We start from the raw sequence: 22,285 nt of genomic DNA on the forward strand, positions 1-22,285 counted from the left end.
CTTATTATTATTTCAATATCTTTATTTAGCTTCCTTTGAACTTGAATACTCAACTTCCCTTTCTTTATAAAATTTTGCTTCACTTTTTAGAACGGGAAACGGAAGGTGACTAGACAGCTGTTTCTAAGAGATAATGCTTATTTGCTCACCTATGATGAGTTTACTTTTTACTTCTATTCTTTAACTTGTTTTCTTTTCTTTTTTTTAAACAACAAAACATCATTGTTTTAAACTATTTTGTTTTTAAATTCACACAAGGGGGATTACGAACATCCAACCATTGGATCATGTACTTGCATTCTGATTTTTGGTGTTGCATTTGCATAAAGGTGAGTTTTAGGCAGTTATTCCCAGGCAACCGTCGGGCGTGCACTCCTAGTGCAGGGGGGCCCTGTTGAACCAAAAGAATAAGATACCTGTGACCCCCAAGCGTTGCATGGGAAAGGATTTTAGACACTTATCGCCGGACAGACTATTCGAACTTTCATCCCGTGAAACGGGCGGTTCTGCTGTCTAGAGATAAACTGCCTGTGATCCCTCCCAAATATGTGGTAAGGGTATTAGCCACTTATCGCCGGACAAACGAGTCGAACTTTCATCCCGTAGAACGGGAGGTTCTGTTGTCTAGAGATAAAACTGACTGTGACCCTACCAAAGCTGGCAGAAGCATAAGCAGATTTAGGGTTTTGCAAGTACATGAGACAAGAGCTGAATTCTGTCTTAACACTCGCGTCCCGATTTTTCATTTCCATCACTACACAAGAAAACGTCGTGAGGTAAACTGAGTTTTGCTCTGCGGAACCTAGCAACTATTCCGCTGACTTATAACAACTTAAAGCGAGAGAAGTTGAGAATAGAAAATTTTTCGTCGCCACTTCACTCCTTGTAAATCGCGCTACTTAGAGCAGAAAAATTATACTTGTATATCAGAGTCATAGGCTGAACATCGCCTAGTCCAAGTACGCCACTGAACTGTACTGACTTTACATATTACAGATACACCACTTGACTAGTCAAAAGAAAACTTCGCGTACACTGTTCACTTTTATCTATTGAAAGCTCTTCGATAAAAAAAAATCACTCCCGATTTGCCCTAAAACGCAACTGAGATTTTTAGTTCCCCTATAAAGTGAATGAGCACCAGAGATTTGTTTAGAGATTCAAGTACACACAGTTCGTTACCCGGCGCCTCCACCATAAAACTGTTATGATGTTTTGTTCTGAGATTGGCGTATCAATTGTGTACACTTTCTTTTGTGCAATCGTATTTGAGATCACTCCTCTATTCTCCACCCAGTATTACAAAGTTGGTTCGGAGTCCAACTCCCTTTTAGCCTCGGTCTTGAAAACGTCTTTGGCCTACTGGTTCGAAGATGACGAGAAAGTGCACTAAAAGTCTCAATAATGGGGGGAGACTCGTATTTCAGTGGTAGAGCTTGTACTGGAGATCGAAACCCAGGTAACATATGAAGACTGTGAGCTGAATCTAGATAGGTGGGATGGCTTGTCTAAATTAAAGAGACCATTCCATTTTACGTTTTATTTATAAGAATAAAAAACATAAAAATGAGAATACAGATGAATTTTACAAATCGGTTACTTTGAATTACAACTTGAAAGTATTACTACACCACGTAAAGAGGAGCACAACCCCTACGTTATTCAATGGGTGCTAGAAGGTTTTTATGCTAAACCGCGATTTATTGGAAATAGTGAAATTGAACTTGGTACATCGCAACTTGCATTGGCTCAAAGGGAAAAGTGTTAATTCTCGAAGAGGGAATTTGGTCTCGAGTTAAATTAACTTCATATTTGTACTAAACATTCTCAAGGTGTTTCTAACAAATCTCCTGGTACTCATCCCAAGTCGAGGGGGGACTTAGAAAAAATAATCACATACCTGATTTTATACAGAGCGGCCGTGACTAAGGAAGACACACCCTCGTCGACCGTCGGCTTCAGAATCAACCGGAGCGGCGAACAAGCCTCGTTTATATAGGCGCTTCGTCCCACGCATTTCTGCCAGTTCTGACGTCGCTCGAACTCTACGTCACGAGCCTTGGCGAGCTTGGAGAACCTATTCTCGCGCATGCTCAATAGTGGCTAAGACATCCAGTTTCTCTATGATTTTTCCCTATCACGCCGGGGTTGGAATTCCTATTTTACATTTATTTTTACAGTTTTTATTTCACGCATAGCTCCAAATACATAATAAATTTCATGTGTTTATCGCTTGCGTGGTATTACCTAAATATTGCATCCGGGGACCCGGCGCTGTGATCTGAGTAAATCAAAGCCAGGGTCATACCACTATTACATGCGTGAGGGTTGGTGTCAATGAGGCATCAGGTTGCTATTTCAATCTAAACCTCAACTGACTCCGTTCTCCCTTTCTCTCTTTTCCTTACTGCACACACAATTTGAAAAGCGCGGGCGTCTCGCCCCATAATTTGAGTCCGGCTTAGGACTTCGAGGCACAACTGTGTAACAATTTATGTATATATATATATATATATATATATATATATATATATATATATATATATATATATATAGGGTGTTTCAAAACAACACCGACAATATTAGGGAAGTAATTTTTGACACCAAGACAAGACAAAAAGTATAGACCAACCTGGGTGTACAAATGCTTCCTTTCGGAGTTATACGCTGCCTAAAACATGGAAAAATTAACTTAAAGGTACATAGCTCCACAACTAAGGGACCTACCGTAGTCGGGTCAAGACTTCACTTAGAAACTAATGTGTTCACTATCCAAAAATTAAAGTTTCAGAATCCTGCGGTACTTCCGCAACAATTTCTGCAGAGGTATTTTGTCAGTACTTCAATTTGTATGCCCGTAGCCAAACTCCCTCCATAAAAATTGTTGTGTTAGTACCGGAGGATTTTGAAACATGGATTTATGAATTGAGTACATATTAGTTACTAAGTGAAGTCTTGATACGACTATGGTAGGTTCCATATTTTGCGAGCTTTAAAGTTCATTTTTTTATGTTTTCGGCAGCCTATAACTTCGAAAGGAAGCATTTTTGCACCCAGGTTGGTCTATACGTTTTGTCTTATCTTGGTGTCAGGAATCACCTCCCAAACGTTTCCAGTGTTGTTTCGAAACACCCCATATATGCTATTTGTAGCACATAGCGGATATTTCCTTTGAGATTTTCAATGATTCTTCCTGAACACACTTAATGTCAGTAAAGAAAAAAGGCACAGCTTTATTTTACCAACCCAGTCACTTCCTCACACTTCTAGAATACTTCCCATCCAACTTCCCACCATTAGCAACACGATAGTAGAATGATGGCAGCGGTTCGTCAAAAGGATTTGAATCCCGGTATTTAAGATGATTGACAAGCTTTAGAAAGTGCATGACGTTAATGTCGACATGTGAAAGTATGTCTGAGTGTTTTCCTAGAAGTGGAATGACTTATATAAGAAGTTATTGACCTTTGTCCCCAATGGCCCCCATGGATAGTCCCTGAAGAGTGTCCCTGTATAGGGAACATGGCCCCCACCCAAAGGTGGCCATTTTCCACTGGGCTCGCTCGGGCTCGTGCTCACCTGTCTCAGCTGGGCTCGCGCTCACTTGCGCTCGAGCTCACTTCTCTCAACTGAGCTCGCACTCACTCGGGCTCACGCCCATCTCTCTGGACTGAGCTCGCACTCACTCGGGCTCGCGCTCATGTCTCTCGACTGGGCTCGTACTCACTCGCGCTCGCGATCACTTCTCCCAACTGGGCTCGCACTCACTTGGCTCGCGCTCACTTCTGTCCACTGGGCTTACACTAACCCGGGCTCGCGCTCACTTGTCTCAACTGGGCTTGTACTCACCCGGGCTCGCGCTCACTTCTCCCAACTGGGCTCGCACTCACTCGCGCTCGCGATCACTTCTCCCAACTGGGCTCGCACTCACTCGGGCTCGCGATCACTTCTCTCCAATAGGCTTGCGCTCACCCGGGCTCACGCTCACTTGCCTCAATTGGGCTCGCGGGTATATGATGGGTATAAAGAGGTATTAAAATCTAGACTTTGACTAGCAGTAGGCCTAATTCAGTAGAAAATAGAGCTATTAATGCTATATATCAGTTGTCAGATATAAAAATAAAATAATAAAGATGTTGCAGGGCGTATGTATTAAACGTGGGCGGACTTTGAGGAACTTGAAATAAAATGCTCCTGATATTTAAATTTGGGCTGAGACTACTAGTAGGCCTAGTTCCTCAATAGAAAATAGGCTATATGACTAACGTCATATAGGAGTTATCAGACATCAAAATAAAATATTAAGAGTGTTGCAGGCTGTCATCACACTTGCAGACCAATATTCATTAAATGAATCTCTTTCTTATTTACTAAGATCAAAACAACTTATGAACAAAAAAAAAAAGCTTAGTGTTAGTAAATAAGAAAGAAACTTGAGTGTTTGTCTGCAAGCACAATGGCAGCACTAAGAAACAAAACCTAAATATATCTGAATATGATGAATTCGTAAAATAATAATAATAAAAAAATCACCAGTCCTGTTAGCAAGCAAATTCTATTATGTACGTACTCATGCCTTAACATGAAATTATTTTAATGCAGTTGATGAATTGTCAGGCTTATAAAAAAATTGGTTGGAAAATTTCCAGGGTCAAAATTAGGCTTCCTGTCGCCCATGTTTCATACATTAAACTTGCAACATCCCTATTTTATTCTGATATCTGATAACTGCTATACGACATTAGTAGCTCTACTTTCTACCGAGTTATTTGGCCTATTTTTGAGTCAAGAAGTTATGTGTAATACTTTCGAAAATGGTAAGCATATTGTGTTTCTAGTTTTCAATTCATCTGTACATTTCCTTATGTATATTAAAAACCGGTTCTTTAATGGCGTAACATAACGGAAAAATAGAACTTATATAAAATAAGGTAATATTAAGAACTGCGTTAAAAGAGGAAATAATATTATTACTTCAATTTACGAAGCTATCATGAAATTTAGAATGTTCTGTCTTTGTTGGTTTCTTAATATTCTTTTTCATCAGTGAGGTTATATGAGATCTCGCTCGTCTGGAAGGTGAGAATACTTACCACTTATTCACAGTGAATCAATACGAATAAGTGCCTGGCAACCCTTAGATATTTCGTCAGGTATGTGCTAATCTTCACGGTAATAAGATTTGATAAATCCGCAATGAAAATATTGTCAAACAACATCAAAATCGAGTTGTAACCAGGGGTAAAAATTGATCTGAAAAGGTTGGGGAACGCATGACGTCATGTCATCCCTTCTGCTTATCTTTGTCCACTATATTTTTTAGGAAGTGGAGGGACGCTATAGATATTTTTGGAAGTGGGAGATGACGTCCCCCGTGTTTTCCTTCACTTTTAACTCTGATTGCAACAAACGACTCGCCATCGTTTCAGGGTAGCTTTCGAAAAAAGACTTTAATGAAAGGAGGTGTGTGTGTGTGTTTTAATTTTTTTTGGATGTTGAATTGTTATCTTTCTTTTTTTAATAGCCCTTTGACTTATATGAGGAAGTATTTTTCTTTTAAGTAGACGAGATTTTACTCATTCAATTTTACTAATTTCTTCTTCTGGCCTATTTAAGGGTTCCTTCCTTTAAAAATATTCAATGCAATATTGTTTTAGTTTTTATTTATATATATTAAAATTACATAATACAGTGGTTAATTTTCGCATATAATGCATTTAAAGATCTCAAGAAGTAGTCAGGAAAATTAACTGGCTAAAATTCTTTGTTTCCTCATATAAATTAATGTGCTGAATAACCATTATGATGCAAGTTATCAACATTCTTAAGAGCTACTTTTGTTTATTGGGATTTAAAGAAGCTATAATTAAATAATACATAATTATTTCGCTCGACTTTTCTATGAACGCACGGCTTCATTAGTTGTTAGTAAATAAATTTCCTACTTCGCAAGGTCAAGTAGTTTCCTTAGTCTATGATCTCGCACACACACATACACACACAAAAAGCTTGGGTCATGGAACTTGTTACTAAAACAACAAAAACAAATACCTGCCCCAAATACCATCCTCTCATAATAGCCATGAAAAAGTCGGTTCTCTATCGAAAAGTGTTTGAAGTCCTCTGGACAATAAAATGACAGCTCAGACCTCAAGAATGTAATTTTTCATTTTGTAAAGTTGTTTAATTCTTCCTTTACAATTCTGCACATGGAATGAATTTCCTATTTTTTGACTCTAAAGCAAATTAGTTCACGTGAGTGTGAAGTGTGCGCGGGCTCGCACTCACTCGGGCTCGCGCTCATCTCTGTGGACTGGGCTCGCACTCACTCGCGCTCGCACTCACTAATCTTATCTGGGCTCGCACTCACTCGGGCTCGCGCTCATGTCTCTCGACTTAGCTCGCATTCACTTGCGCTCGCGCTCACTTCTCCCAACTGGGCTCGCGCTCACTTGGGCTCGCGATCACTTCTCTGAACTGGGCTCGCGATCATTCGCACTCGCGCTCATTTCTCTTAACTGGGCTCGCGATCACTTCTGTTAACTGAGCTCGCGCTCACTCGGGCTTGCACTCACTTCTCTCGATTGGGTTCGCGCTCACTAAGCTCAAGTGGGCTCGGGCTCACTCGGGCTCGCGCTCATTTATTTCATTGGGGCTCGGGCTCACTCGGGCTCGCGCTCAATTATTGAGCCCGAGCCCGCTTGAGCGTGAGTGCCGAGCTCACGAGCGTCGGGCTCGCGAGTTTGGACACCTCCAATGGTTCGGAGCATGTGCATTTTTATTTCTGCAAACATTATTTTGTGAGTATATAAAGATAATGGTCCTATGGACCTCCTATAGCCCTTGTAATGTCCAGGACCCCTCCATTGGTTCCATGCACATGTAATGGTCCTTATAGCACCTCTAAAGAATGGTCCCTGCGTATGTATTTGTGAGGATTTTTAAAAAGGTTCCAGGACTCCTGCTTATGTATTAAGAATTGAAATCGAACCCGGGATCACCGTTATTCATTTCCACAGAAAGGTGTGTTTGTGGAAGGCCCCCTAACAGGAATCGAAGCTGGGACGTCCACGCCAGAGGTGTGGACACCAATATTTTATTTGCTTTCTCTTGTATTATTTGTTAATTGGATCATTTCCCCTGGAAACTCGTTTAAAAATTCCATATGGAATGGCGGAACATGTTGGGAACTCGTGAAGGTTAGAGGATTAGTAGGGTTGAAATATTTAATCATTCATTCATTTATTCTTTTTTATTGTTCGTTTATTTAATTGGATAATTTGCTTTCGCAAATTCAGAACACTGTATAACCACGGTAATGCATCGCGTGTATAATATACTCGAACTCAGCACTTATTCTTTTTCGATCAGCATGATATGTATGTATAAAATATTGGAACGCTTACGCAATTCTGTTCTTGCTGAACGCTGGAGACAAATTAAAAGTTAATTGGAAGCTTGTGGTTTAAGCGCGTGACATCAGAAGCAGCCACTGCGTCGCAGGGTGTCGTAACTTTGCTGACCGATAGAATGAACTTTCACGTTTGCATTGGGGGTGCTTTCCCTATGCTTTTAATGATTATGCTAGTTTCATGTGAATGAGCTGAAAAAGGGGAAATGAGGAAGTAGCCATGTGTTGACATAGTTTTGGCTGTTGCATACCGTACATCCAGAGTACTTTTCCCTTACCCCTCTGCACGAGAACCTGAAGGGATACTCAGAGGTGAATGAATGCCAGAGTCAATGCACTAACTTTTGTATTGCTACAGAGAAATAATTTATTGCGATTACTTGAAAAACAGATAGAAAGCGAAGATTTGAGTAAACATTTTTTTAAAAAATTGATACTATCAACAGACTTAACAGCAATACATTAGAATGAAATTTTATCATACAAACTGTACACGGAAAACGAAATTCCAATTTATATATGCATTAACGAAGGGGTCATTTTGTCTAGATAAGCTGTAAAATTCAATTTCCCAATTGCAAAGGAAATTGAATTTCCGTTAAAAGGTGAAACCTAACATGTAGAGAACATTTTTAAGCAATGCCAAATGAAAATCAAAGATTCGAGAAGAAGAATACAAAATGCACATAAAAGTTCTGATGGAAATCAGAATCTATGTCTGCAATATTCCTAAGCTAACTTGTAGATCACATCTTGAAAAATTTCTAGATAAACCGCATTTTCCCCTATTTGCAATATTTGAAAAATGTTTATTGAAGAAACCTCTGAATACCCACCCACTGTCCTAAAAATATATAAAATACCCTTGATCCATATCCCCCATCCTTATATTATCATGTCTTTATACACTGTGTGTTTGGTGACTTTACTGTTTAAACTTTGTCGTCTCAGAAGTAATACGTAAGTTCTTTTCTTTCTCTCTTTTTATTCTTTGTTATTTTACTATGTTCATTTAAACTGTTGAAAAATAGTGGAATGAAAATGTCAAAGGACACGGGAGGGTTTTGGGAAAATCTACGGGCCACAGTTGAAGCCTAGCTTGTTGAAAACCAACATATTTAATGACTTCTAATAAGATTAGTCGGTGCTAAGTTACACTGTTTGAGAAAATGAATGAAATAAGAGACTATAGAAAGTGCGGAGGAGAAAGGAGGACCCCGAGAAAATCCATGGGGCATAGCAGAAGCCTAGCTTGTTGAGAAACAATTTATATTTAACGACTCCTAATAATATTACTCGGTATTAAGTTACACTCCTTAGTAATAATAGACTGAGGAAATGGGAGGAACCCCGAGAAAACCTCACAGACATTTGTTAAATGACCACAGGTTTTAACAGCATTGCTACGCGGTTGCTTGCGGTATTATCCCGGACTTAATTTACGTTTTGAAGGCATGCCTTTAAGCTAAACAGGTGTGTTTCCTACGGTAGAAGCGCAAACGACACGTAGTATTGTCGAGACTTTTAACGCGCTCTCAGACTGCACGAACCGATTAAGAGTATAAGTGCTTTCTCTGGGATTTGAACTTAGGATTTTTCCTACAAAAGACGTGATAAATACATGTTTTTTGCTATAGAAAGCGAATGCATACACGGTTCAGATTAACATACTAAAATTGGTACTAGGACCAGTCCATTCCTTACTTGTTGTTTATCCCTGAGAATAAAAATATTTGTTGGGAGGGCTCCAATATGATCCGTGTTATTGCTAGCGTTGGTGGTGCCCTACCCGTAATTAACGCAAGTCCCTCTTATGGATAATCTATTTATATTAATAAATACATGAAATATAAAGCAAGTGTATATTCCATAAAGTAGGTTACTTACCCAAACAGAAAATAAACAGTTCACTAGACACCCGACGCGACACACACTTCACACTAAACTGAATAACTAACTAACTAACTAACTCTATGGCCTATCGAACACGGAGGTTCAATGCCGGTTCACAAAAGCTCTCACTGACTTCCATCCTTAGCCAACTGTATCCAGTTTCTACTTTGTATTCCTATCTCCGCGAGATCCATCTTAATATTGTCCTCCCATCTGCGCCTAGGTCTTTCTAATGGTCGATTTCCGATTGGTCTTCCAGTTAAGACTTTGAAAGCGTTTCTACTTTCTTCCATTCTAGCTACATGACCCGCCCACCTAAGCCTCCTAGAATTGACGACCCTAAAAATGTCGGGTACGACGTATAAATTATGTAGTTCCTCGTTATGAAGTTTCCGCCATTCCCCATTCCCGTTCCTCTTCAGTCCTAATATTCGTCTCAGGATCTTGTTTTCAAATACTTTCAGTCTATGTTCTTCCCTCGGAGTAAGTGACTAGCTTTCGCAACCATACAGAATAACAGGCATAATTATCGTTTTTTGATTTTAAGCTTCAAATTCCGCGACAGAATTCGTGACGACAAGAGATTTTGAACCGAATAGTAACACGAATTCCTGCTTTTAGTCGACATTTAATTTCTCCGTGAATATGATTTTCCTCTGTTAATATTGATCCTAGATATTTGAAAGTATCCACTTTATCAAAAGTATTATTTAATATTTTAACGCATCCATAATTTGCTGTATTTCGGTCCTGACGCACTTCCATGTATTTAGTGTTCTCTACATTTACTTCTAAACCCATGTCCCTGCAAGCGGTTATTATCGTCTCTGCATTTCTTTCTATTGTTCTCTTATTATCGCTATTAAATTTACATCATCAGCATATGCTATAACCTGATGAATACCTTTCAACTCTAGGCCCGCATGGTTTTTTCCTTTTAGCGTATTCCAGAACGAAGTTAAATAATAATGGCGACAACGCATCTCCTTGTTTCGGGCTATTTTTGAAGTGAAAGCTCGTGGACCAAAATTTTCCTACCCGCACTTTACTTTAGGATTCATTTAAACATATCTTAATTGATCTAATTAGCCTTCTCGGTATTCCAACTTCTGTAAGAACGTTGTGTAAAATTTCTCTCCTAACCGAGTCGTACGCCTTTCTAAAATCAATAAATAGTTTCTGTAGCGCGGTATTGTATTCCCAATTTTTTAGAGTATTTGGCGAATGGTAAATATTTGGTCGATAGTTGATGGTTTTCGTCTAAATCCACACAGATAATCTCCAATAATTTCATCTGTGTAGGGGGTCAGTCTTCCTAATAGAATAATTGAAATCATTTTATAGGATGTTGACAGAAGAGAAATGCCTCGATAATTATTACAGTCCGTTTTGTCACCTTTCTTGTGAATTCCAACAATGATTTATTCTTTCCACTCTTGTGGCAATTCTTCCTTGTTCCAGATAAGGAGAATGAGTTTGTGTATCTTGTTCCACAATTTTCGCCTCCAGCTAAAATTAACTCAGCCGGAATTTCATCTACACCCGGAGATTTGTGTTTCTCTAATTTCTTTACAGCGGTTTCTACTTCTATTCGGTTGGGTTCTGGAATATACGGTTGGACGCACACTAGCTTTTTGTTCCTTGTTTAGCAAATCGTCAAAGAAATCTTTCCATCTATTTCAGATGCTATCCGTGTCAGTGAGAACTGTACCGTCATATTTCTTTAATATATAAGCACGAGGTTGACAACCTTTCTTAGATTCGTTGATTCCCTTATACATGTGTGGATGTTTTTATTTTTACTATTATTTCCAAGTTCGTTAATCTTATCTTTCAGAAAATCGAGTTTCTTTGTTCTAAAAGTTTTGGAAGTTTCCCGCCTGATACTTGCGAAATTTTTTGTAGTTATTTCATTCGGATTTTGTAGCCAGCGTAATTTTGCCTGTTTTCTCTTCTCTACTAGTTTTTTGCAGTCCTCAGACTAAACTGAATAGATCTAAAAAACTGATACCAGGTCCCGCTAGTTATCAGTAGTTACGGCAAACATGATATAACTTGTCGGCAATCACGATACGAGGTGATATAATAATTATTAATTTGTTTTGATATCATTTCCTTTTACGCCGTCACACGTAAAAGATGAAATAGTAGTGTCCTCTGCCTTTTAAGTACCCCTTTCAATCAATTGTTTATAAAATAAAAATATTGGAAGATATTTTTTACAGGAGTTAAGATTTTTATTGAGATTCAGTATTATTATTATATTACAGTGTGATAATTCCTGTTGGACTCTTAGTAAAAACCTGTAGTAGGAGAAAGACAATCCAGTTTAAGGATAAGCTGTTAGCTTGCTGTTTGTTGAGCGGCCATAGTACTGACGTTGGCACATCATTTTGCTCCTTTTAGAGATTATCTATAGATGGAGAGGTGTATACTTTATATTTCTTAAAGTGAATGAATGTTTTAGAAAAGAAATCATACAATTTGAACTTTTCGTTGGCTTGTTTTTAACCATTATTATTCATCAGTAAGAGAGACATTTTTATAAAATTGTACTTAATTTTCTTCAGATATAAAGTAATTTCATTGATGTCTTTCTCTTTCACTTATATGATTATTATATAACAAAAGCTTGAAAATAACTAATTACCCATTCCTTTATACATTATTTAATTCCTATTTAGAATAAGTTATTAGTTCTCTTGTCACAGAGAATTCTATTCAGTTTTGTTGATCAGTGAGACTCTTTTTTTAAACTGTACTCAATCTTCTGCAAACATAAAGTAAATTAACTGTTGTCTTTCTGTTATACTTATATGTTTATTCTATAACTGCAGCTTGAAAATAAGCAATTGATCCTATCTTTATACATTATTTAACTACAGTTAGAAAATAAATTATTGGTTATTAAATATTACACTCAATATTTAACTGGTGCTTGAAAATAAGTGATTAGCTTTTTAACATTATTACTAAAGCGTGCTTGATAACCCAAAAGCACTGTTGTCTTTTGTTTATTTTAGATGGATTACTTCTCCCCTGCCAAAAAACTGAATACCATCGATGATATTGTAACTTTAACTTAAGTAGTAATAATATAAATCAATTATCTAATGAAAACTTTGCATTTTAAATGAGATTGATGTAAATTCATTTGAAGAAATGAGGAGATTGGTTGAAAATATGGACGATGCTGTGGTTACACACATGCAAGAGATCCAGGGATAAAATCCTGTATACAATCCTCGCCTGAACATTGGGTAAAGGATAATCTTGGGCATGGGAACTAATCTGATCCTCAGCCATGTCCGTCATACGCCCCTGATCCAGTACTGGTGGGATATGGGAGCAACAATAGTAATAGTACAAGTGGTATTTGTTGTAGCAAAACAACTGGTATTAATAGTAATTATAATAACCACGGGCAAAATCAGAGCAATAGTAACTTCGAAATTGTTAGAGAAAGCAGAAAAATGTTTCGTAAGTTTCATCTTACGGGCCATAAGATCGCGGTTAGACCTGTGGATAATGAGAGGACCATTGATAATCCAGAGGCCCATATTGAAAGTTTAATCGATTTTGCGTTGGAACATGCTGGAACATGACTTTACATAGACAGCAGCAATAGTACAAATAAAAAGTCTGTGTATGTGCCATTACAACAAAGCGCGATTTCTGTGCTTGAACTGTCCTTACCTCAATTGAACGAGTATTAAATTCAAAGGAGGAGTGCGTTTTGTGGTACGAAGTACTCTTTGGTTCCATTTGGCCGACAGTATGCATGGCCAGAGAAAAAATTCAAGGAGTGCAGTTGAGAAATATTCAAAGCACGAAGATTATTTGGAAAAGCGTTCAATACGCATAGAAAATAAGAATAATTATTGCCTCCACATGGCAACATTTTATCGGATAACGAAACATACATTAGGTGCCCAAAGTGAGTATAACTTAAAAAGAGAGGATGGTAATACATGGTTTACAAAAGCAGGAGTTTTCCGCGAGAAGGCAGGAGTTAACGTTGAAACAAAGGGAGGTTGTGACTTTACAGACGTGGATAGTTTCCAATTTTACTTGAAAGAGGAGTATCAAGTTGTGATTTATGAGGAGCGTGAAAAGAATGACCGGGAATATATAGTTCGTTACCCGGGAGAACCAGCAGAAAATAAGATTATTATCTATTATCAGAGAGATGACAGTGCTGGTCATTTCGGAATAATGCCCGACATTAAAACTTTTCTTGGTAAATGGAAGTATTGCTATTATTGTTTGGAAGCGTATAATGGTGAATCGTATAAACACAAGGGTGAAACTCAGTGTTTTTCTGCGAACAGAAACCAGAACGCGATTATAATAGTAAGAAAATTAAAAGTGATGCTTGCAATAGAGAATTTGCTGAGGGTGCATACTTTGAGAATCATGGAAGGCGTAATGAAGCGGCTAGATCTGTATATGATAACGTTAAGTTCTGATGTATTGTGTGGTCATCTTTGATAACAGGCATGCAACACCTCAATATAAACCACACGTTTTGTCAGAAGACAAAAGCCTGTACATACTAATAAGTTTATATACATTGCCTATGATGTAGAAACAATGTTAAAGGCACCAAATGCGCGCGGTGAAAGGAACTTGAAGTAGTGCTTGTGTGTTGTAGGCATGTCTGTCACAGCTGTATAACTAATGGTACCGATGAGCCCTGTAAGACATGTGGTGATAATAATGGAGATGGTTTGTTTTGTTTAAGACGATGACGGCTTTTATTAATGATGTATTAGTAGAGCATCCCGTCTTCAGCTTATATTCTGCACTGGCCAGAATGGTAGTAGATACGATTGTCTATTCTGCCTTAAGAAATCTAATAGAAGAGCAGCATATCGTTCCTGATGTCCTTATTCAGGGTCAGAAAATTTTTAATATTATCATTGGAAGTCGTATTTCTCAGAGATTCTTTGTTGTTAATTGGTTCCAAATTATCCAAATTACTAAAATTTTAGGCCTTAGTGAAAATTTAAAGAACGGAGATTTCCAATATTCGTTTAACACACAAGAAAATCAAAATTATGTTGGTCCCCATCTCCCATTTGAATTATATGACCCTGAGCGGCGAATCACAGAAGAAAAAGAACAATTGACAACCTGGCACAAAGATCGTGCGTTAAGTGGCGAGGAGTTTAACCTGCAAAAGGAAATGCTCCCTTATTGTGAGAATTAAGTTACTATTCTAGCAGAAACAATCATCAAATTTAGCGATATTATTGAGGAGAAAACGAATGGTGTGCAATGTTTCATTACACCAGCCAGAATTGGAAGTCTTGCAATGGGTACACATCGTACTTTGGACTTATCTCAAAATACTATCCCGTAATTCCCGCGTTGGGTTTCTATCATAAGACCATGTATAGTACTAAAGCTATGCAATGGCTTATGTATATGGATAAATAATTAAAGATAGAAATCCAGCAAGCTAGGAGATGTCGGAAAAAGTGTATTGGTAAATACAAAGTCGATGGATGGCACGAAAGACTCAACGCTGCCATAGACTTTATGGGTTGTTACTGACATGGCTGTAAGCTTTGTTACACTTTTAACCGCGCCGCCATCTTGCTTGACGCTCATGATTCTTACAACACGATGGAAAAAAGATAGGAACAGTGGTCCACCGGAACTACCTGAAAAGTTTAGGTATAAACTATATGAAATCTGGGAATGTTGAAATAATAAACACTTCTGACCAGAGTATATACACTTGTTTATTAAAAACTAAATTCCAGTGTAACAGTTTCAACAACGTAACATTGTCTTCATCAGACACTAACTGAAAACAGTTAGTGTCTGATGAAGACGTTACGTTGTTGAAACTGTTACACTGGAATTTAGTTTTTAATAAACAAGTGTATATACTCTGGTCAGAAGTGTTTATTATTTCTTTAGTGAGTTCCAGAGTCGTGATGGATAGAGTTGCAGCTGGGAATGTTCTTGGCATGAGAAGGTAAAAACGGATAAGGACGTACAAAGGTCTGTTAAAGAACGTTGTGCTAACGTGCCTGATTTCCTTATTACCAAGAATTCTTACAACGGCGTTAGCACTGAAGTATTTCGATCTTACGTCGAATGTGGGTGTGATGACGTCATAAAATATGACGATATTACATCGCTATACCCATTTTTAATGTCACGCAAATCTACGTCTTTTAAATCGACTAAGGCACATACAGGCCCGGACTTTCGTGATGTGGAAAGTATTAATGATGTAGTAAAATGCACTATATTACCCGAAAAAGACCTCTATTTTCCAATCCTCCACAACGTTGCGGGAGGCCGATCACTTTTCGGTCTTTGCCAAACATGTATGGAGGAGGAAAACACTAATGATTGTACTCATAGTAACGCTGAGTGTGCTCTTACAGGGATATTTTGTACTCCACAGTTACCCCTTACTCCTCAAAAAGTTTACAAAATACTCGATATGTACGAAAAATTGGAGTTCGAAATCATTGGTCCTGAAGAGGGGAATTTAGGTGGTTTGTTCGGAACTTGTGTGAATTCCTTCCGTCAGATGAAGCAGGAAGCCTCTGGTTTTCCCGCTTATTGTACAACTGAAGAAGACAAACGAAGATATATCAAGGAATATTATGCCCATGAAGGCATACACTTGAATTATGATAATATTAGGTCAAATCCGGGATTGAGGGAATGTGCAAAACTTTACCGCAACTCATTACATGGCAAATGGGGACAGTGCACTGATATGTCACATAGTATTATTGCTAGTGAGTAAGTCACGTTTCTTAGGTATTTAACGACGGAACGGTATGAAATTCAAAGTGTGGTCCCAATTAATGATGATCATTTAATTATCATGTACGGAGACATTGAAACTGAAAATGTTCCTCTCGAGTTTTCCAATGTAATTTTAGCTGTTTTATTACTTTGTCAGCCAGACTTGAACTGTACAAGCTACTGATGACTCTAAGACCAGACATAGCAACTTACTATGACACGGACAGTATTATGTATTTACAGAAAACAGATGAGAAACTTTTGTTACCGCTTTGCAACTTTTTGGGTGATGTAACATAAAATTCCGGAAGGTTGAAAGTTCCTAGGGTCAGGCGCAAAAAAAATATCCATATAGGCTAATTAAAGCCCAAGGGGATGTTCGGGATATACTCAAAATTAGGGGTAACACTAAATGAAAGAACCTGTCAGAAACTTTGAGAGTTTCAATTATTAGTGTCCGAGCAACTAGAATCCACAGTAATAGAACATCCAAATAGTATCGTGCGTAGACCAGGGTTCGGTATCTTTAGCTGTACAGAGACGAAGACACACCGTGAGGCGAATAGAAAACGTAAACGTATTAACGAACATGGCATGATTGACTTAAAACCCATACGAAAACGTGCAAGCGTACATTACGGATATCGGCCCACGAACCAATGAATGTAAACTGTACGAATGTGTCTTTTTTACTCAGTTCGTTTCATATAGAAACTGAACAATCTAGATTGTGACCATATTAAAATTTAATTTATTCTTAATTTATTATTAATTTATTCATTTTCTTAAAACGAGTTCATTTTTCTTTAATATTCTCCTTTCGTGTGGAAAGTCGTTGTTAATTATTTATTGGATCGTTTGCTGTGCAATTATTCGATTGCTGCTTATGGAAGCTCAATGTTAATTATTTATCGAATCGTTTCTTATCTTTTGACTATCTAATTTCCTGTGGAATGTCGTTTAATCTACTCATTTTAAGCTTCAATATTTCTATATTCCCAGTGATTTTTCTTTCTTCTGTATGTCTATATAAAGCAAATGCTCTATTGTATGCATTACTTTGAGTATATGATGTTAAAGTTCCAACATCCCTCTACTATTTTAATCGCCGGTCCGTTAAGTATGAAATGTTTAGTATGAAATTTAATGATATTGTGTGGTGTCATGGTGCAGTAATACCAAACTTAGACGCACATATAAAAAGAGGTTGTATGGATGGGATACTCGACATGAATAATTTTGAAATTAAAGAAAATTCATTGTTAATACTTGATGATTTAATGTCAGAAACCAATGGTGATTTTGCTAATTGATTTAGAAAGTATGCACATCATAAAAAGTTAACTGTAATATTTATTATTCAAAATATATTTCCAAAAAGAAAGCATGCTCGTGATATTAGTTTAAATGCCCATTATATTATACTATTTAAAAATCCTCGTAATAAATTAGAAACACAGTATTTAGCAGGGAAAATAATGCATCGACATAGTAAGGAAATTGTGAATGTGTTCGAAGAAGTAACACGTGAACCTCACACTTATGTATTATTTGACCTAACACAGAAAACAAACGATGCATTGCGAATACATAAAAATATTTTTCCTAATGAAATAATGCATGTGTGCGGTAACATAAAAGACATGCATACAGCAATTTTTGTTTAGTCTGAGTCAAGATGTTGAAGGTGAAACAACACTACAATACGCTCTGTGCTCTGTGTAAATGCAGGAATACTAAACGAAAACAAATTTTACAAAATGCTTCAAGGGATTTAATAAGAACAATATCTCAGGTAGCTGGAAACAATAAAAGGATACATCACTTTCTCGTCAGAAGCAACGTTAGTTAGACATAAAAAGATCTTACGTGCTTTATTTCAACAGCGTACGGCATTAAAGAAAAAGTTGTTAGAGGGACAAAGAGGGACAAAAGAGGGACAACTTGCTAGAGTAAATGATAGAGAGGAATCGGAATTTTATCAGTATTGCGCGCGTTTTGTTCGGGTCGTCGTGATGTTGCAGCATCATCGAGCAATAATACCGTAGTCAATACCCCCAAGGAAATTCAAACTTGGGTAAGATGATGGATGATAGAATAAGTATAGATGATGATGAACAACAACAATATAATCAAATTTCCATTGATGATAATGTTGACTGTATGGAGATACTAGGAAAGTTTTTAGAAGAAGAGTTGGGTATTGATGCAGTTTCATCTGGTCAAATATCCCGAAGGAAAAACCCCGTAAGCAATGTTTATCCTAATGTGCAATGTTCACGGGATACTATTGGCTACGGTTCAGTATCTCCACAACCACGACCATCTCATTGTTTGGAGAAATGAATCGTAACCTGGTTAAAATATAGCTAATTTAATTAACAAAATATTTAATATACACTAGTGGACACAGGTATGAATGTGAAGTTCTCACTGAATATTTTTATTGCACCACAATAGTTCGACACAAGACACACCCACCACACACGTTTCGACTGTCTGAAAAACACACACTCTCTGTTCTTCTTGGCGGCTCATCTTCACTTTCTACAAAAATGGTGGCACAAAAGGCCACCCTCCGAAATCGAAGGGAGCCTAGGACACTGGCCATAGGCTGACATCTATTCTGTTACGTTATAGCTGTTCAGACTAAATATTTTGTAAGAGAAAAAATACATTCAACATACGCCGCCCACCTTGAAATATCCATATTTCAACACAAATCTCAGTATCGAATATCATAATATTGACAATTGATGAAATAAAATACTAAAGCTTACAGTACTACGCAAATAAGTGTTAGAATAAACATACTAAATGATCAATTACTTGCCTTGATATTGAACTGTTGATTACTTCCTTTCGTCGCAAGGCAATAGGGACAACTTTGCTATAGGCCTCTTGTTGAGTCCGTCAGATGTTTTCACTGTTACCGTACGCACGAGACCATCTTTTCCTGAGTGAGTCTCAACGATCCTGCCAAGTTTCCACAGTTGTGAGGGTTGGTTGGTCTCGCGAAGGACCATTATGTCATTTGGTTTGAGGTAGGCAGTTTCGTTCTACGATTGGTCTTCGTTGAAGTTGCGATAAATACTCGGAAGACCAGCGTCTCCAAAAGTGATGCGTTAGTTGATGGGTCAGTTGCCATCTTGTGAGACGATTCACCTATGAAATCCGCTTGTGGTGGAGTGAACAAGGCGTCGCCAGTTAAAAAATGCCCGGGTGTTAGGGCCCTAAGATCACTAGGATCAGCTCACATGGGAGGTAGTGCCGCGAATTAAGACATCCTTCCACCTGAACTAACACAGTTATCATCTCTTCGGGTGTAGGCACTGCATTCTTCAAAATGCGTTTCAGATGATACTTCATCGACTTGATGTTAGATTCCCACAATCCCCCAAAATGAGGTGAGGCTGGAGGGTTGAAATGCCACTGGATTCCAAGTGAGCTCAAATACTCACTTGTTGAATTTGAAACTCCTGTCGGCGTCACTATTGTCAAAAGACCCTTCAGTTCACGGTTTGCACCTACAAAGTTTGTTCCGCAGTCACTGTATATGTCACTTGGCTTCCCTCTACGCGCCACGAAACATTTAAGCGCAGCCAGAAAGACTGTAGTAGATCCTTGGGTCACTAGTTCAAGATGCACGCCCTTTGTACTGAAGCATACAAACAATGCAATATATCCCTTATATGTCTTGGCAGACCTCCCCTTTGTGTTCTTCAACAACACTAGACAAGTGTAATCTACCCCAAACTGGTTAAACGGCCTACTTGAAGTTACACACCCAGCGGGCAATTGCCCCATGAGCTGAGTTGTGAGCTGAGTTGTATCTCACAATCTGGCGCACTACATCTCTTCCTCTTCGTATCCAGTACTTGTGTCGAAGAACCAACAGAAGTAGCTGTGGACCAGGATGTAAATTTTTTACATGTTCGTCACGCACAATGAGTTCGGTTAAACTATATTTCCGTGGCACTAGAATAGGATGCTTCACGTCAAAGTCTAATATTGCCCCTTGCAGCCTTCCTCCTACCCTAAGCAGACCTTTATTGTCAATTAATGGATGCAAACAAAATAATTTACTTTGTGCTAGTACGTCACCGTTTTCCTTAAGACATTCCAGCTCTAGAGAAAATTCCTTCTCTTGTACCAACCGAATCCAGCAAAACAATGCTTCCTCTAACTCACTCACACAATCTCCTTGAATTCTTGAATTATTTATAACTCGATTAATTATTATAAAACGATTTACTCCTTGAATTATTTATAAATAGTTTGCACCAAGCTGTCACACTATTTAAACTTGCTACCGAAGAGTAGTTTGAAAGAAGGATAATATCTGCCTTGGCGTGCATTGTAGCAACCGACGTCTTTTGTTCAACAATCACTGCATCTGAGGACTCATCGTTAACACTACAGCTACCACTATTTCTGCTGCTAACCACTCTGGACCTGTCCACCACAATCGATGATTGATCAGCTCGGACGGTCTAACATCACGACTCGCACAATCTGCAGGATTGGTCTCACTGTTCACGTGATACCACTTGATGTTATGTCTTTGTTGCACTTCACTTACTCGATTTGCCACAAATGTCTTCCATCTACTTGGGCATGACGCTATTCAAGCAAGGGCTACCGTCGAATCAGAATAGGCACTCGTGCTGACTATTTCGACCTTAAGGGATTGAGACACAAAGTCCATTACTTTCACCACGAGCATTGCGGCACGTGGTAGTGTTTGTCTTTTGATAGGGACAACCTTTTTGTTTTTGCACTTAGCATGTTCACTGCAATGCTTCCGTCATTACGCACACATCTCACATACATTACAGCAGCATACGCAACCTCTGACGCGTCACAGAACCCAATGAGATGGACTTCGCTTGCATTGTGTGGAATGGCACACCTTTGGATTGTCACTTCCTGCAGCAGTGGAAGTTCATCGCAATAGCCATACCATTGTTTGATGATGTTGCTTGGAAGAGTCATCCCAGCCAATTCCTAACTTCCAGATCTCCTGCATAAGTAGTTTGGCCTTTATGGTAGTAGGAGCTAGCCACTCCAATAGATCAAATAGTTTGGCCAAGCCAGACAATAACTGCCTCCTCGTAACACTATAACGAGTCTTCGGTACGGTGATTTTGAAGCAGAATGTATCTTGAGACGGACACCACTGCACTCCTAATGCCTTGATAGCATCATTATCGTCCCAAGAATCTACTGCGTTTGTTTCTCTTAAATGACTTGGAATGGACTCTAAAACACTTGGTTCATTACTTTTCCACTTGCGCAATTCAAACCCTCCCTTTTCTAACAGTTGTACTAGTTGTGACTGTAGATGAATCAATTCTGTCACCGAGTTACTCCAAGTCAGACAATCATCCATGTAGAAATCGTTAAGCACAATTGATGATGCTAACGGGAAGTTGTGTCCTTTATCGACGGCGAACTTCAGGAGACATTTTGTTGCTAAGAATGGTGCACACGCGGTTCCATATGTGACTGTGAGCCACTTGTAGCCTTGAATAGGCTGTTTCGGATTCGATCTCCACACAATGCGTTGAAAGTTTGCGTCCTCTTGTTTCAAGCGAATTTGCCTGAACATCATTTCTGCGTCTGCACATAGGGCTACCGGGTGAGTTCGGAAACGCAGCACAATACACGTGAGATCCTCTTATTTTTGGACCGGCCATGAGAGTTTCGTTCAATGACACACCTAGCGTGGTTTTTGCACTAGCATCGAATACTACACGCAGTTTAGTAGTTGTGCTACTCTCCTTTAAAACGGCATGGTGAGGAAGGTAACAACTTGTCGTTTGGGACACACTGTCTTCACTTAATGAAATAGGTTCCATGTGACGGAGTTCTAAATATTCTGCCATAAACATGCAATACTGTTCCTGATAGCCAGGCCACCGTACAAACTTTCTCTCTTGTTCATGGAGTCGTTTTACTGCTATATCACGTGAAAAGCCAAGGTCAGAGTGATTGATCTTAAACGTTAGGCTAACTTCATATCGACCATTAACTCTTCGATGTGTCACCGCAAAATGTTCTTCACATTCCTTTTCTTCTACTGTTAATGGACGCACGAACGGTACTTCTTCGATCTCCCACAATCGCCTCAATGAAACATCTAGATGACAGCACACATGAAATGCGGACACTGCCGATGAACCACAGCAATTCCCTTTC

At 38.5% G+C, this 22,285-nt stretch overlaps 2 protein-coding genes across 2 annotated transcripts; both read right to left on the reverse strand.

Moving 5' to 3' along the window:
• Positions 1–19,309: 19,309 nt before the first annotated feature.
• On the reverse strand, positions 19,310–19,891 carry LOC145679687 (uncharacterized). Its single transcript, XM_081750265.1, has one exon. It carries the CDS (start codon positions 19,889–19,891, stop codon positions 19,310–19,312), a length of 582 nt encoding a protein of 193 aa, XP_081606391.1.
• A 1,138-nt stretch (positions 19,892–21,029) lies between these two features.
• LOC145679698 (uncharacterized) lies at positions 21,030–21,476 on the reverse strand. The gene has a single exon (XM_081750271.1). It carries the CDS (start codon positions 21,474–21,476, stop codon positions 21,030–21,032), a length of 447 nt encoding a protein of 148 aa, XP_081606397.1.
• Between the last annotated feature and the right edge of the window lie 809 nt (positions 21,477–22,285).

Source organism: Thermobia domestica, chromosome 1 (assembly GCF_964235325.1).
Source record: "Thermobia domestica chromosome 1, izTheDome1.hap1.1, whole genome shotgun sequence".
NCBI lineage: Eukaryota > Metazoa > Arthropoda > Insecta > Zygentoma > Lepismatidae > Thermobia > Thermobia domestica.